The 18033-nt window shown below is 38.1% G+C and overlaps 1 protein-coding gene across 3 annotated transcripts in view; it reads left to right on the top strand.

The window, feature by feature from the left end:
* The first annotated feature begins 8180 nt into the window (after positions 1-8180).
* PCTP (phosphatidylcholine transfer protein) overlaps positions 8181-18033 on the top strand; it is a 100133-nt gene continuing 90280 nt past the window's right edge. For all 3 annotated transcript variants that reach the window (XM_053708200.1, XM_053708208.1, XM_053708191.1), the window contains exon 1: positions 8181-8355. In XM_053708200.1, the coding sequence (XP_053564175.1) occupies positions 8227-8355 (129 nt within the window). In that variant the 5' untranslated portion in view covers positions 8181-8226. The remainder of the gene's footprint in view (positions 8356-18033) is intronic.

The following is an 18033-nucleotide window of genomic DNA, read 5'->3' as shown; positions in this document are numbered from 1 at the left end:
AAACAGAATAGACTAAAGAACCTAGGAAAGAAACCTATATAATGGTTTATAGTATATTCTAAAACACAGATAAACAGATTATTGATCTTAAGCAAAGATAATCAAAATACATTACAATTTGAGGGAAAAAATGAATACATGACCTGCTGTCTGGAAGCAGCAAAGAAAAGAGGAAGTGCTGGATTTGTTCATTACAGTTTATTAGGCTGCTATGTGCTGATTGGTGCAGTCTTGTTACTATGTTATTATTTTTTTCTCTTTATGTTTTCATTGCTGCTGTTTGGATTCAGTAAAGATTTGATGCAAAATATGAAGCCTCCTGTCTTGTCAAAAAACATTAGCGCTGAACGAGCAGTGTCTTGCTTTGAAAAGCTATAAACGAGCACACATGAACGAGCAGTGTCTTGCTTTGAAAAGCTATAAAAATGCACTGAGATAAAGGCAGACTGCAGGGCCTTAGAAACAGACAAACATTTTAGAGGTTACATAGTTATAAAGTAAATATAACAATGTTGGTTGTGCAAAGCTGGGGAATATTTAGTAATGGCTTTATCTCTTTAAACAATATTTTAGAGTAGACTCACTGTCCCTTTAAATTTGATTTGTTGAACATACATTACTGGAAAAACCTACATATATATTAAAAAACAAATAAAATACATTTAGACACACATAAATTACTCACACAAGTAACATATAACACACACAGAAACTCACACTCAAAAATATGTATACACTCTTCAAACTGGAACCCAGTAAGAACTAGGCACCTGCACAGCAGAAAGGTCAGTCAGCTGTAAGCCTGTTAGTTGTAAGCCTAAAAAGCCCATTGACAGAAGCAGATGTGTCTAGCAATGATATAACTTACAGGGAGTGCAGAATTATTAGGCAAATGAGTATTTTGACCACATCATCCTCTTTATGCATGTTGTCTTACTCCAAGCTGTATAGGCTCAAAAGCCTACTACCAATTAAGCATATTAGGTGATGTGCATCTCTGTAATGAGAAGGGGTGTGGTCTAATGACATCAACACCCTATATCAGGTTTGCATAATTATTAGGCAACTTCCTTTCCTTTGGCAAAATGGGTCAAAAGAAGGACTTGACAGGCTCAGAAAAGTAAAAAATAGTGAGATATCTTGCAGAGGGATGCAGCACTCTTAAAATTGCAAAGCTTCTGAAGCGTGATCATCGAACAATCAAGCGTTTCATTCAAAATAGTCAACAGGGTCGCAAGAAGCGTGTGGAAAAACCAAGGCGCAAAATAACTGCCCATGAACTGAGAAAAGTCAAGCGTGCAGCTGCCAAGATGCCACTTGCCACCAGTTTGGCCATATTTCAGAGCTGCAACATTACTGGAGTGCCCAAAAGCACAAGTTGTGCAATACTCAGAGACATGGCCAAGGTAAGAAAGGCTGAAAGACGACCACCACTGAACAAGACACACAAGCTGAAACGTCAAGACTGGGCCAAGAAATATCTCAAGACTGATTTTTCTAAGGTTTTATGGACTGATGAAATGAGAGTGAGTCTTGATGGGCCAGATGGATGAGCCCGTGGCTGGATTGGTAAAGGGCAGAGAGCTCCAGTCCGACTCAGACGCCAGCAAGGTGGAGGTGGAGTACTGGTTTGGGCTGGTATCATCAAAGATGAGCTTGTGGGGCCTTTTCGGGTTGAGGATGGAGTCAAGCTCAACTCCCAGTCCTACTGCCAGTTTCTGGAAGACACCTTCTTCAAGCAGTGGTACAGGAAGAAGTCTGCATCATCAAGAAAAACATGATTTTCATGCAGGACAATGCTCCATCACACGCGTCCAAGTACTCCACAGCGTGGCTGGCAAGAAAGGGTATAAAAGAAGAAAATCTAATGACATGGCCTCCTTGTTCACCTGATCTGAACCCCATTGAGAACCTGTGGTCCATCATCAAATGTGAGATTTACAAGGAGGGAAAACAGTACACCTCTCTGAACAGTGTCTGGGAGGCTGTGGTTGCTGCTGCACGCAATGTTGATGGTGAACAGATAAAAACACTGACAGAATCCATGGATGGCAGGCTTTTGAGTGTCCTTGCAAAGAAAGGTGGCTATATTGGTCACTGATTTGTTTTTGTTTTGTTTTTGAATGTCAGAAATGTATATTTGTGAATGTTGAGATGTTATATTGGTTTCACTAGTAAAAATAAATAATTGAAATGGGTATATATTTGTTTTTTGTTAAGTTGCCTAATAATTATGCACAGTAATAGTCACCTGCACACACAGATATCCCCCTAAAATAGCTATAACTAAACACAAACTAAAAACTACTTCTTCCAAAACTATTCAGCTTTGATATTAATGAGTTTTTTGGGTTCATTGAGAACATGGTTGTTGTTCAATAATAAAATTAATCCTCAAAAATACAACTTGCCTACTAATTCTGCACTCCCTGTAGAGGTGCTACTTATTTGAGAACCTCTCCAATGATCTGGTCACTGGTTTTCAGACAAAGTCTGTTGATCACAGTAAGATGTACTAATTCAAGCAAGTTAGGGAAGGTTGTAGTTAGAATTAATTGAGGCTGCATGCCAGATGCAGTTAGGGATAATTGTATCTAAGTTCCAGGGGCCTGATCCGATATAAAGCGTCGCCTGCAAAAGCCGGCGACGCCAAATTCTGCACTGGTTTGGTATCCTATATACGGCGTAACATAGAAGTTACGCTCACATATTTTTGCCTTCGCCCGTAGTTTTTTGCCCCATAGACTGACATACACAACACGCGCAGTTTGGTATCCAATATACAGCGTAAGGACGCCACAAAATGCAGGCGTAGCAAGCCTTTCGCTGAGTTTTGGAGCACCGTAACTCCCTAAACCTAACACCTAACGCATGCGCAATGTCTATCTACCTGTCAACCGCAATACCTAATAAAGTGTTTAACCCTTAAACCGCCGCTCCCGGACCCCGCCTCCACCTACATTAAATGTATTACCCCCTTATCTGATCCCCCTACACCGCCGCCACCTATATTTAATATATCACCCCTAATCTGATCCCCCTACACCTCCGCCACCTATATTAAATATATTAACCCCTAATCTGATCCCCCTACACCGCCGCCACCTATATTAAATATATTAACCCCTAAACCTAAGTCTAACCCTAACACCCCCTAACTTAATTATTATTTAAATAAATCTAAATAATATTAATAATATTAACTAAATTATTCCTATTTAAAACTAAATACTTACCTATAAAATAAACCCTAAGATAGCTACAATATAATTAATACAGGGAGTGCAGAATTATTAGGCAAATGAGTATTTTGACCACATCATCCTCTTTATGCATGTTGTCTTACTCCAAGCTGTATAGGCTCGAACGCCTACTACCAATTAAGCATATTAGGTGATGTCCATCTCTGTAATGAGAAGGGGTGTGGTCTAATGACATCAACACCCTATATCAGGTGTGCATAATTATTAGGCAACTTCCTTTCCTTTGGCAAAATGGGTCAAAAGAAGGACTTGACAGGCTCAGAAAAGTCAAAAATAGTGAGATATCTTGCAGAGGGATGCAGCACTCTTAAAATTGCAAAGCTTCTGAAGCGTGATCATCGAAAAATCAAGCGTTTCATTCAAAATAGTCAACAGGGTCGCAAGAAGCGTGTGGAAAAACCAAGGCGCAAAATAACTGCCCATGAACTGAGAAAAGTCAAGCGTGCAGCTGCCAAGATGCCACTTGCCACCAGTTTGGCCATATTTCAGAGCTGCAACATCACTGGAGTGCCCAAAAGCACAAGGTGTGCAATACTCAGAGACATGGCCAAGGTAAGAAAGGCTGAAAGATGACCACCACTGAACAAGACACACAAGCTGAAACGTCAAGACTGGGCCAAGAAATATCTCAAGACTGATTTTTCTAAGGTTTTATGGACTGATGAAATGAGAGTGAGTCTTGATGGGCCAGATGGATGGGCCCGTGGCTGGATTGGTAAAGGGCAGAGAGCTCCAGTCCGACTCAGACGCCAGCAAGGTGGAGGTGGAGTACTGGTTTGGGCTGGTATCATCAAAGATGAGCTTGTGGGGTCTTTTCGGGTTGAGGATGGAGTCAAGCTCAACTCCCAGTCCTACTGCCAGTTTCTGGAAGACACCTTCTTCAAGCAGTGGTACAGGAAGAAGTCTGCATCCTTCAAGAAAAACATGATTTTCATGCAGGACAATGCTCCATCACACGCGTCCAAGTACTCCACAGCGTGGCTGGCAAGAAAGGGTATAAAAGAAGAAAATCTAATGACATGGCTCACCTGATCTGAACCCATTGAGAACCTGTGGTCCATCATCAAATGTGAGATTTACAAGGAGGGAAAACAGTACACCTCTCTGAACAGTGTCTGGGAGGCTGTGGTTGCTGCTGCACGCAATGTTGATGGTGAACAGATCAAAACACTGACAGAATCCATGGATGGCAGGCTTTTGAGTGTCCTTGCAAAGAAAGGTGGCTATATTGGTCACTGATTTGTTTTTGTTTTGTTTTTGAATGTCAGAAATGTATATTTGTGAATGTTGACATGTTATATTGGTTTCACTGGTAAAAATAAATAATTGAAATGGGTATATATTGTTTTTTGTTAAGTTGCCTAATAATTATGCACAGTAATAGTCACCTGCACACACAGATATCCCCCTAAAATAGCTATAACGTTTTGGGTTCATTGAGAACATGGTTGTTGTTCAATAATAAAATTAATCCTCAAAAAGACAACTTGCCTAATAATTCTGCACTCCCTGTAATTACATTGTAGCTATTTAAGGGTTTATATTTATTTTACAGTTAACTTTGTATTTATTTTAACTAGGTAAATAGCTATTAAATAGTTAATAACTATTTAATAGCTACCTAGTTAAAATAATTACAAAATTACCTGTAAAATAAATCCTAACTTAAAGGGACAGTAAACCTAAAAAATAATGTTAGAGAATTCTGCACATAGTGCAGAATTATATAACATTATTTAGGTGCTATAGCTATAAAACCCTTTTTTCACTTTTAATATTTAAAAAACATACCGCTTTTACAGACCCGCTCTCTCTGAGCGGGTCTGTTTTTTTTAGTCAGCGCATCGGGCCAGCTGTATAGTCACAGCCCGGCTCGACCGCGCCATAGCATTAAGTAAAGCTCGCTCCTGCTGTCAGACAGAGCAGGAGCGAGCTGCACTTAGTCTTATGACTATACAGCTGGCCCGATGCGCTGACTAAAAAAAACAGACCCGCTCAGCAGAGAGGCGGGTCTGTAAAAGCGGTATGTTTTTTAAATATTAAAAGTGAAAAAAGGGTTTTATAGCTATAGCACCTAAATAATGTTATATAATTCTGCACTATGTGATTGGCTGATTTGAATTTGAAGGCTCAAATCAGCCAATAGGAATTCAAGGAACGCCATTTTTAATCGCGTACCTTGAATTCCTATTCAGTGTACGGCAGAGATCGTATGAAGAGGATCCTCCACGCTCCATGGTTCCGCGGTCTTCAGTTCCAGCATGGCTGATCTTCAGTTCCAGCGTGGCCGGTCTTCAGTTACAGAGTCGACGGTCTTCAGCTCCACGGTCATCGGTCTTCAACTCCTCCGCTCCGGCTGGTTCCTGGAAGAAGAAGAGGTCGCCGCTTGGAAGAAGACTTCACCGCCTGGAACAGGACCTTCTCTGCCGGTCTTCAGGACAGGTAAGGACCACTTAGGGGTTAGACTTAGGTTTTTTTAAGGGGGGATCGGGTGGGTTTTAGAGTAGGGGTGTGTGGGTGGTGGGTTGTAAAAGGGGGGGATTGTTCTTTCTTTTACAGGTAAAAGAGCTGATTACTTTGGGGCAATGCCCGCAAAAGGTCCTTTTAAGGGCTTGTAATAGAGCTGATTACTTTTGTAATTTAGTTTAGGGTAGGGAAATTTTATTATTTTGGGGGGCTTTTTTATTTTATTAGGGGGCTTAGATTAGGTTAATTAGCTTAACATTCTTGTAATATTTTTTAATTTTTTTAATTTAGTGTTTGTTTTTTTTGTAATATAGTTTAGTTTATTTAATTGTATTTTAGTTTAGATAATTGTAGTTTATTTAATTAATTTATTGATAGTGTAGTGTTAGGTGTATTTGTAACTTAGGTTAGGATTTATTTTACAGGTAATTTTGTAATTATTTTAACTAGGTAGCTATTAAATAGTTATTAACTATTTAATAGCTATTGTACCTAGTTAAAATAAGTACAAAGTTACCTGTAAAATAAATATAAACCCTAAAATAGCTACAATGTAATTATTAATTATATTGTAGCTATCTTAGGGTTTATTTTATAGGTAAGTATTTAGTTTTAAATAGGAATAATTTAGTTAATAATATTAATATTATTTAGATTTATTTAAATAATAATTAAGTTAGGGGGTGTTAGGGTTAGACTTAGGTTTAGGGGGTAATATATTTAATATAGGTGGTAGCAGTGTAGGGGGATCAGATTAGGGGTTAATATATTTAATATAGGTGGCGGCGGTGTAGGGGGATCAGATTAGGGGTTAATTTATTTAATATAGGTTGCGGCGGTGTAGGGGGATCAGATTAGGGGTTAATATATTTAATATAGGTGGCGGCGGTGTAGGGGGATCAGATTAGGGGTTAATATATTTAATATAGGTGGCGGCGGTGTAGGGGGATCAGATTAGGGGTTAATATATTTAATATAGGTGGCGACGTTGTAGGGGGATCAGATTAGGGATTAATATATTTAATATAGGTGGCGGCGGTGTAGGGGGATCAGATTAGGGGTTAATATATTTAATATAGGTGGCGACGTTGTAGGGGGATCAGATTACGGATTAATATATTTAATATAGGTGGCGGCGGTGTAGGGGGATCAGATTAGGGGATAATATATTTAATATAGGTGGCGGCGGTGTAGGGGGATCAGATTAGGGGGTAATATATTTAATATAGGTGGCGGCAGTGTAGGGGGATCAGATTAGGGGGTAATACATATAATGTAGGTGGCATCGGTGTAGGGGGATCAGATTAGGGGGTAATACATTTAATGTAGGTGGCGGCGGGGTCCGGGAGCGGCGGTTTAGGGTTTAAACACTTTATTAGGTATTGCGGTGGGGGATTGCGGTTGACAGGTATATAGACATTGCGCATGCATTAGGTGTTAGGTTTTATTTTGCAGGCAGTTTAGGGAGTTACGGTGCTCCAAAACTCAGCGTAAGGCTTGCTATGCCTGCATTTTGTGGCGAGGTGAAAATGGAGTAAGATTTCTCCATTTTCGCCACGTAAGTCCTTACGCTGTATATTGGATACCAAACTGCACCTGTTGTGTATGTCAGTCTATGGGGCAAAAAACTACGGGCGAAGGAAGAAATATACAAGCGTAACTTCTATGTTACGCCGTATATAGGATACCAAACCAGCGCAGAATTTGGCGTCGCCGGCTTTTGCGGGCGACGCTGCATATCGGATTGGGCCCCTAGTACAGGAGTTTTGCTACTCAGCCAGAATGCAGTCCTTGTTATGCAAGTGGGCACCTTCTCTTCCGCATAAATTGACATTCAATGCACTTGTTTGTCCATTACATCCAATTTAGACAGTGTGCTGCAGAATGTATTGAATTTTAGGCAGGTATTTATGTAGGTTACCAACAGGGAATGCATTTTAGCAGTGACATGCAAGAACACAAGCTAGGGGAAGTGAATCCAAAAGATATTCAGCATCACATTAGCATTGTCACTAAAAATACTTGCAACATAAATATATTACACTTCTGGTAGTCAATGGGTTATCTGTTAAAGCTTGACTACATGATTGTGTCACCAACTGTTTGCTGCCTGCTTCATGCTCAATCCGTGTACAATTAATATTCTGTTTAAACATAAAACAGCTAAGTATACAATTATATAGACAAATAAATATATAATGTTTTCAGTAACATTTGCTTTTGTGTAAATTAATACGCCAATTTAACCTATAAATTAATAAAAAAGTAACCGGATGAAAAATCTGATTAAAGTAATTGGTTCCTAGTTAAAACAAGTATTAACCTGCAACATCATACACAACAACTATTTCACTCATCACTGCACCAAACACGGAAGTAAACCTTGTCTGCGATTGGCTTGCTGATAGTTCGGAAAGCGCTGATTGGATAACGCGCGTTCTATCGGTGACGTTTACAGTGTCCTGTCAGCAGTTGCTCTTTGGGTTAACCTGTGGTTATGGAGCTGCGCTTTTCTGATGACCAATTTCAGGGGGCCTGGAGTGAATTGGACGAACCGGTGTTACCGGAACCATGGCAGTTATTCACTGAAACGATGGGGATAAAGATTTACCGGCTATACGATGAGGTACATACTTTACCCAGTTTACGCTTTAACAGTTCATTGATAAAAATAATAATAATTATAAACAGTCTCATAAAATACAGAAGTCATCTGCAGTATGTTACAGTGACAGTTACAAACAACGTGACAAATATTTAAATAAACTTTAATTCTACATATAATAATTTTGCTGATCCATTACAGCAAAATAAATGTTATGTGGATTATTTTGGTGTTTACTATTTACTATTCATATTCTAATGGAATGTAGAAATAAACCATATAATGCAAATAGGTATCTATTGCGTCAGTTAATTTATTCTTATGGACTTAAAGGGACAGTACACGGATAAAAGCTCTTCAATATATAAAGTGTAAATGAATGCACTTGCTACAAGATAAATTTACACCCCCCCCAAAAAAACAAAAAACAAACAAAACAAAAACAAAACTCCCACTGCTAATATTTAGGGAAAAAAGAGTGGCAGGGGTGTATGGCCAGTGATACATTTATTACTTGTAATAAGTATTTTAATAACTTATTATGAACACACTTTGCACATCACAGGTTTTTCCATTGAGCATTTACTGTCCCTTTAATTCTATAGATGATACAAATTTATTTGAGATTATAGTTTATTATCATTCATTTTAACCACCTGAACATTATTTTTAAAGTGTTATAGAGTCCATTTTAGCTGCTAAGGTATAAACTTTATGTAAATACTTTAGGCTAGATTATGAGTGGAGCGCAAACATTTGCACGCAAGCAATATCAGGTTTTCGTCTTCGCGTGCAGGTTAAATTGTGCTGGTATTACAAGTTGAAAGTAAACGCGATCGCTTGAGTGCAATACAAGTTAGCACGTCCTCAGAGCTGTGGTTAACTGTTTTGCAAAACAAAAAAGTCTCACAAAACAAATCAACAATACATTATAAAGTAAGTTACACTCATAATAAAATTATCTAATAAATTTGTTTTCTAAAAAAATATTGCATAAAAAAGTTATAAAGGCTCAAACATTATATGAAATCTCAGGTGTTAGAAAAAAAAAGGCAGCCAAAGGACTTTAACATTGAGATACATACATATACATATCTAAAGATGTATATGTATGCATAAATGTTGATGTATATGTATGTATATATAGATGTCTACATCTATACATATGTATTTATATGTGTATCTACACATAAACACATAAATACATATGTATACATATATGCGCATTGGAGCCCTTTGCAGTTAAGTAGATGAAAGCATGTAAAATTATATTTATGCAATATTCATTTTTAATAAAGTGTTATGCTGTGTATTTACTGTAAATATTCCATATTTCTATGTTCTGGTATTCAAATTAGCGCTCAGTGCGGTCCCAGCGTTCAGCTCACATTCAGTGCCACACTATAACTAAAGAGCTTTATTAGCGGTATATAGTTATTCAGTTATTACTGAGCGCTAATTTGAATACCAGCTTCAATTTACACACGAGCACAAACAGATACTGAGTCTGCTTGTGAACTCCTAACAATATCGCTACTATCTAATAACTTGGCTGCTACTTTTATAGATATAGGTGCATGGGACACTGTTACTAGATTACCTGTAACATAAGCACAGCAATTATATTTAGTTGAACAAAGATTATAATATATCTATTACGATAATTACAAACCAACACATACTGGTACATTATTATGGTTTATAAGATCTAACTATACCAGTAGAATTTAAAGCTACATGCTGGAGATTATTTTACTTGGTTTATTCTCATAAACCTACTCTCTTGTGGTCTGTAATTAATCCATTATAATTGATGTCTTCAGCGCAAATATCTTACATATACTACTGTGCAGCAAACTTGTAATAATTATTGTAGCACATAATATTAAGTATCCACACAACTGTATTTTACTGGGTAAACGATATGTTACATATGAATTACCTATTTAACTTATAACAAGTTATCCCAGACAGATATACTTAGGCTTGTCAGAAGAATTTCTCTAAAACAAGAAACAATAACTGATACTATTACACTCAAGTCACATTCAAATCTAAATTAGGGATCAGAATAAGATCTTTAAAACAAGATACAAGAGCTGATACTATTATACTCAGGTTACATTTGAATCCATACTATGGATCAAGTATAAAAACAATCACAAGGTGATATATGTAATTTGGATGATCTGAAATCTTCAACATCCAATATCAATCCAAGTATAACACAAAGACGATACTACATGTATTAATAAAGTGAAACCATAATATTACAAGTATTATTTCTCCACTGTATACTGTGTATTATCACTTTCATATCTAACTCAAAGTATAATATTATATTTGATATCAAGATTGCTGACCTACCATTTATGATTAACTCTAGCCTTATTAATATAAGGTTGACAATATTGTCCACCAAGTCCAAATACATGGGATTCTTTGTTACTCCAGTAATACATTTGGTTGATACATAGATATCCATAGCTGGATACTGAGACACAAATCCTCTTTATTAACCATTTAATTTGGCAAGAGGAGGTTCCCATTGTGGTCTGAGAGGCAGTATCCCGCCTATACATTTTCCTACAATTATTTTTGACATATCAAAGGCTTATTCAAAATCAAGGAAAAGGCCTACAGTTCTTTGGTTGTTTTTAATTTGAGATTGCTATTTTAAATTATTGTAATAAAAGTTATATTTTATCATTCCCGATTTCTCCACTCAAAGTCGAGGCACAGAGTGCTATACGTGCAGTCTTTTGTGAGGCTTTTCCTCTAATTTTGTCCAGTATATTACATACTGCACAGCACCACCTTTTTGTCTTAATAATTATTCACAACATAAACACGGTTCTATGTCAGCTTATATATAAAAATAGAAAAGGTTGCCGAAGTGGTGCCACTGTATTCGTGTTGTGGTCAATAAATAGAAATATGTATTTATAAATAAATAGATCATATTCTGCCTATGTGCGGAACATTGGAATGTGAATATTCATATTTTCACGTCGGGTTAGCCCACATAAGAATATGCCATGGGTTTGCGTGCGAGTTGGGTGTTAGTTTTCCCCCCAACTTCTATAGGGGGAATAGGTTAGGCTTTTTGCGCGTGTCGAGTTAGCATGAGAGCGATAACTTTTTACTTTTAACTGATAAAATAGAGCGCCACCCGACGCTCACAAAAAGTTTACTTCAAGCGCAATTAGCACTCTAGCGAAAGCGTTCAATAGCGATTCACTCGTAATCTGGCCCTGAAAGGGGTAAAAATACTTTCATCACACAATTTAAAGGGACATTAAACATTGAAAACAAGAACCCCCTTTTGTTTAATAAACCCTGTATCAGTATGTATGAGAGATAAGGTTTTTTTTATACAACAAGTGTGCGAAAGGGACATGATGGTGATGGTGATTCAGATACAGTGTGCAATTTTAAACAACTTTCAAATTTACTTCTATTATCAAATTTGTTTTGTTCTTTTGGCTTCCTTTGTTGGAAACCATACCTAGGTAGGTTCAGGAGCTGCTGATTGGTGGCTGCCTCATGTTATTTGGCTGACCCAAGTGCCTTGCTGTTTCTTTGACAAAGGATACTCACGGAATGAAGCAAATTAGAATTCTCAATCTGAATCGTGAAAGAAACATTTTGGGTTTCATGTTCCTTTAAAGGGAAAGTAAAGTCAAAATTAAACTTGATTAATGATTTAGATAGAACACAAAATTTTAAACAACTTTCCAATTTAATTATATTATATAATTGTCTTTCTTCTCTCAGTAATCTTTGTTGAAGAGTAGGCTCAGGAGTAGCAAGGCACTACTGGGAGCTATCTGAACACATCTGTTGAGCCAATGACAAGAGGCATATGGGTGCAGCAACCAATCATCAGCTAACTCATAGCAGTGCATTACTGCTCCTGAGCCTACCTAGGTATGCTCTCCAACAAAGGATACCAGGTGGCCTTTTAAAGTGTCCATGTGGGGACAGTGTAATACTTAAAGGGACACTGAACCCAAATTTTTATTTTGTGATTCAGATAGAGCATGAAATTGTAAGCAACTTTCTAATTTACTCCTATTATCAAATTTTCATCATTTACTTCGTATTTTTATTTGAAATGCAAGAATGTAAGTTCCGATGCCGGCCGATTTTTGGTGAACAACCTGGGTTGTCTTTGCTGATTGGTGGATAAATTCATCCATCAATAAGAAAGTTCTGTCCAGGGTTCAGAACCAAATAACAGCATGGGTGCCTTCTTTTTCAAATAAAGATAGCAAGAGAACGAAGACAATAATAGGAGTAAATTAGAAAGTTGCTTAAAATTGCATGCTCTATCTGTATCCCGAAAGAAAAAAATTGGGTTCAGTGTCCCTTTAAGCTATTCAAAGTACTAAAAATGTATGTTTACACATAAATAGATTTAAAGATAATTTATGCAACAGACATTGTAAATATTAGCACATTTTAGCTTAATATTGGCATACATTTTAGCTGGGTTGTCGGTAAACATGTTTGGGTGGTGTGCCTGGGAGAACACTGGATACTAAGAAGAAAACAAATTTCATAATAGAAGAATAGAAATTTGCTTAAAATTGTTTGTTCTCTCTGAATCATTAATGTTTAATTGTTATTTTACTGTTACATTAACCCCTTCACCCATTTGGACATATACATACATACATACACAGACATATATATATATATATATATATATATATATATATATATATATATATATATATACGTTGTGCGGTACTTTGGCAATCGTACCGCACAACATATATGTTATGTTACAGCCGAGAGCTGGAGTTCCTGAGCTCCAGGGATCTGCCTGCATATGGAGTGTGATTGGTGCTCCAGTTCCATATGAGGGCAGATGCCAGATAGTTACACACAGTTATACTGTCTGTGTCACTGTGTGCACACCGATCACCTGCTGGTGCAATGGAGGGAATCCGTGAGGCCGGGGGTGGGTGGCCAAACGATGGAGGAAGGGGAGGGCCCTACACTGCAGAAAATAAAAATAAAGTGAGAGGGAGGGAAGGGGCGCTTCGCTACAAAAAAAAGGTGTGGTGGGGGTCCCTAACTTGGGATTGCGGGAAGGGGGACCACTACACCATAGAAAAAAATAAAATTACATAAAAAAGTGTTTTATAGGTACTGGCAGACAGCTGCCAGAACATAAGATGGCAAAACTAGTTAGAGGGGGGAAGGTTAGAGAGCTGTTTGGGAGGGATCAGGGAGGTTGGAGGTTTTTAGGGGATCCTACACTGTGGAACATACTAAAACATATTAAAAAATATTTAATTAAAAAAATGCCTTTAATTTTCACATTGGCAGAAAGTTTGCCTTTACCTAAGATAGGAGTGACCAGTGAGGGGTGAGGGAGGGAAGAGAGATGTTTGGGAGAGGTTAGGTAGAGATCAGGGGGTGGGGAAGTGTCAGGCGGGAGGGTAATCTCTAGACTAAAGCTAACATTAACCTTACAAGCTACCTAATTAACTCCTTCACTGCCGCAAATAACTAGAAGTGTCGTGTGCAGCTGCAATTAGCGGCCTTCTAATTACCAAAAAACCAAAGCTAGATATGTCTGCTATTTCTAAACAAAGGGGATCCCAGAGAAACTTTACAACCATTTGTGCCATGATTGTACAAGCAGTACTAAAAGGCAGCAGCACTTGTCCCAATAAATCAAATACATTTATTTAGGGGTACAGAGAAAAATAAAAACGTTTCCGGATTCAACCCTTAATCTTGTCACTGCTGCCGTTTTGTACTTTTTGGATTTCTTGGAGTGTCTCCCTCTTGGCAGCTTGCACGGTCTGGTCTGCTAATGTGCAGAACTGAGCTGTTGGATTTATGATTGTACAAGCGGTATGTAAATAATTTCAGTGAGAAACCTAAAGTTTGTGAAAAAGGTAACAATTTTTTTTATTTGATTGCATTTGGTGTTGAAATGGTGGCATGAAATATACCAAGAGGGGCTTAGATAAATACCCTGGGTTGTCTACTTAAAAAATATATATATAGTTTTGACAGGTAAATAAAGATAAAACCAAGGCATCTATTTCTGTTTAAATGGAGTGATAGTAAAAATGTAAAAAATTCTCAGATATTTTGGGCAAGTTCTTTTATAAAAATTCCGGTAGTGAAGTGGTTAAATACCACTTGATAGTGGCCCAAATAACACAAAGAGTACAAGTACCACATGCTGAGGAACCTTTTCATATAGGACACATAGGAATATGTTTGTGCTTGCAGGGCCAATGAACAGGTATTACAATTATTTTAAAGAAAGAGAAATATAAATTAGCAATTTTTAGCAAGAAAAGTAACAAAACACACATATACAGGTGGCCCTCGTTTTACAACGGTTCAATTTACACCGTTTCAGAATAACAACCTTTTTTTCCAGTCATGTGACTGCTATTGAAAAGCATTGAGAAGCAGTCCATTTATTAAAATAGCCAGTAGGTGGAGCTGTCCGCTTGTGTTGCAGCAAAGCTATGCAAGCTGAAATTAATCAGTTTAACCAGACCTGAGCTATTGAGCAGATTTCAAAGGAACAAGATCTTCCTGTCTATAAATCAGCCCAGATTGGAATGCATAGAAAGAACTGTTTGCAGAAAAATGCAAGTGAAGTCTGTGTTGTGTGATTATTTTATTAGGTTTATAATGCTGTTTAGCATTAAAGTCTTCATTTCAAAGCTTTAAAAATAATGTATTAGGTGTCACTTATGAGAATTTTGAGAGGGGCCTGGAACCTAACTCCCTCACTTCCCATTGACTTACATTATAAACTGGGTTTCAATTTACAACGGTTTCGATTTACAACCATTCCTTCTGGAACCTAACCCCGGCGTAAACTGAGGGCTACCTGTACTCAAAGACCCTCAAACATACATTTGATTGTTACTATGAAACCATTTCTAGATAAAAGTATCATTCTATGAGTTGCAATTAGATAAAGTGGAGGAGTAGTTGGGGATGGGTAGATATATAGCAAAGCAATGTCTGCGTTGGGATTCCTTAATTTAGTAGACTGAGATCCAGATTCACATTTCTAGTCTAATTAGTAAAATGTTAAAGGGATATGAAACAATACTGCTTTATAAAAACACATATGTTAAATCAAAGTAAACATAAAACGAAACAGATTGTGTAAAAACAGCAAACAACTTACTTGAACTTCTTGCAAAATAAGCGCTTAGAATTTCTCATTGTAGCCACTGCCCTCAGGAATAGGAGATAAGACATTTTTTGAACGTAAGTTGTGTTGTGCCTCTTCTGAGCATGAGCAAAACCAATTTACTGTATCGCTAGCATTATCAGAATAGTAAACCAGCTCAAGTTACTCTAGAAGATTAATGACATCAAGGTAGACAAGCCTTCCTGTAGAGACCCCAGCCTCCTTGAAGGGCTGTGACAGGGAGTAATGGACACTGCACAAATGAAAGTTAAAAATAGGAAAAAAGCTAAAATCCTTTTAAATTGAAGAAAAATACATATTGCAATGGGTTCTATTACATATAACCAACTGCTTAATGCTTTTTTATTACAAAAAGGAAACAGACTGTTTAATATCCCTTTAATTACGTTAGAAAAAAGTTCCTAACATCACATCAATGTTTCTTGTCTTGTCCTAACAAAACATTGCATTTAAAAAAAGCCACTTAGGGAAAACAAATTTCGTTGAGCTTGATGAGGACATAATCATCTGGAGAGAGATATTAATAATTTATCTGGTCAATGACCCCTTGAATGGGTTTTAGTTCAGAGGAAAAGGCGGCTTTGTGAGACAATGGACTGATCATTTGAAAGAATATGCATCTTTCACTCAATAGCCTTGTAGCATGATGCTATAGTCAAATATCAAATGGTAACACCAAAATATCAAATGTGAACATTCAAATTTTCTATTCCCATGTTCCCATAGACTATTGATTCCCATAGACTTATCTTTCAGGTTCATCAGAGTCATCATTCAATTGCTGAGCTATGAATATTGAAATGTTACATTCGATAAAAGGGAAGAATTAATTTATTTTTAAATAGAACAAAAGAACACAGGCAATAGTTATTTTTAACAAATATGCAAAATATTTGCATATCTCTAGCCCCAAGCACCATAACAAATTTACTATGGGGCCTATCTATCAAGCTCCGAATAGAGCTTGATGTTCCACCGTGTTTCTGGCGAGCCTGCAAGCTCACCAGAAACAGCAGTTATGAAGCAGCGGTCACAAAGACCGCTGCTCCATAACCTGTCCGCCTGCTCTGAGCAGGCGGACAGACATCGCCGGAAATCAACCCGATCGAGTACGATCGGGTTGATTGATACCCCCCTGCTGGCGGCCGATTGGCCGCGAGTTTGCAGGGGGCGGCGTTGCCACCAGCAGCTCTTGTGAGCTGCTGGTGCAATGCTGAATACGGCGAGCGTATTGCTCGCCGTATTCAGCGAGGTCTGGCGGACCTGATCCGCACTGTCGGATCAGGTCCGCCAGACCTTGATAAATAGGGGCCTATGTCTCCTTATACACTTTTTATTTTTTATTTTTTTTAAACCAAATTTCACTGTTACTCATTTAAACAGACATATTTCCCGTAACACATTAACTAATGGTGAATTTGGCCCTTATCACTGGGATACATTTTACCTGGCATGTTTTACTGAGCACGCATCTGATACACATCTCCCAGTAATACACTTTACTTGACACATTTCATCTTCATATTCGTTTTCACATATTATTAGTACTCATTTTAGCTGACACATTTCAGCCACACAGTATCTTTCACATATTACGGTTAACCACTTTACTTGTCAGATATACCCATAAAACGTGTATTTGTTTTCTGATGGATTAAAACAATTCCTCTTTACCAAAAAACACACTAACCAAATGCATGTGAGAAAACGTGAAGGTTATTCTTTGTCTTTTTTTTGCAGATGGGGAAGACTTTGGCCTCTAGTTATCAAGGTCTGTCGGACCTGATCCGCACTGCCAGACCTCGCTGAATACGGAGAGCAATATGCTCGCCGTATTCAGCATTGCACCAGCAGCTCACAAGAGCTGCAGGTGCAACGCCGCCCCCTGCAGACTCGCGGCCAATCGGCCGCCAGCAGGGGGGTGTCAATCAACCCGATCGTACTCGATCGGGTTGATTTCCGGCGATGTCTGTCCGCCTGCTCAGAGCAGGCGGACAGGTTATGGAGCAGCGGTCTTTGTGACCGCTGCTTCATAACTGCTGTTTCTGGCTAGTCTGCAGGCTCGCCAGAAACACGGGGCATCAAGCTCCATTCGGAGCTTGATACATATGCCCCTTTGTATTTCAGGTTTACAGATGAATGTGAAAGGGGTCTATTTAACAAGGGTCGAATGGCCCCTGTTCCCCTTGTTTCCGCGCGAGCCTTCAGGCTCACCGGAAACAGGAGTTAAGAAGCAGCGGTCTTAAGACCACTGCTCCTTAACTCATGCACTGCCAAGAACTGCTGGTGCAATGATAAATGCCAACAGCGTATGCTGTCGGCATTTATCGATGTGCGGCGGACATTGTTCGCCATAGCGTATCATGTTCGTCCACACAATGATAAATGGACCCCAAAGAGTAGAATTATATGAAATCCTACATTTACTTGTAAGGCTCATAATTTTTTTTTTTTGAAGAAAGCTGTGTCCTGCTGATTTAATACAGCTG

Source organism: Bombina bombina, chromosome 1, assembly GCF_027579735.1.
Source record: "Bombina bombina isolate aBomBom1 chromosome 1, aBomBom1.pri, whole genome shotgun sequence".
Classification (NCBI taxonomy): domain Eukaryota; kingdom Metazoa; phylum Chordata; class Amphibia; order Anura; family Bombinatoridae; genus Bombina; species Bombina bombina.
This window is presented reverse-complemented; position numbering and strand designations above follow the sequence as displayed.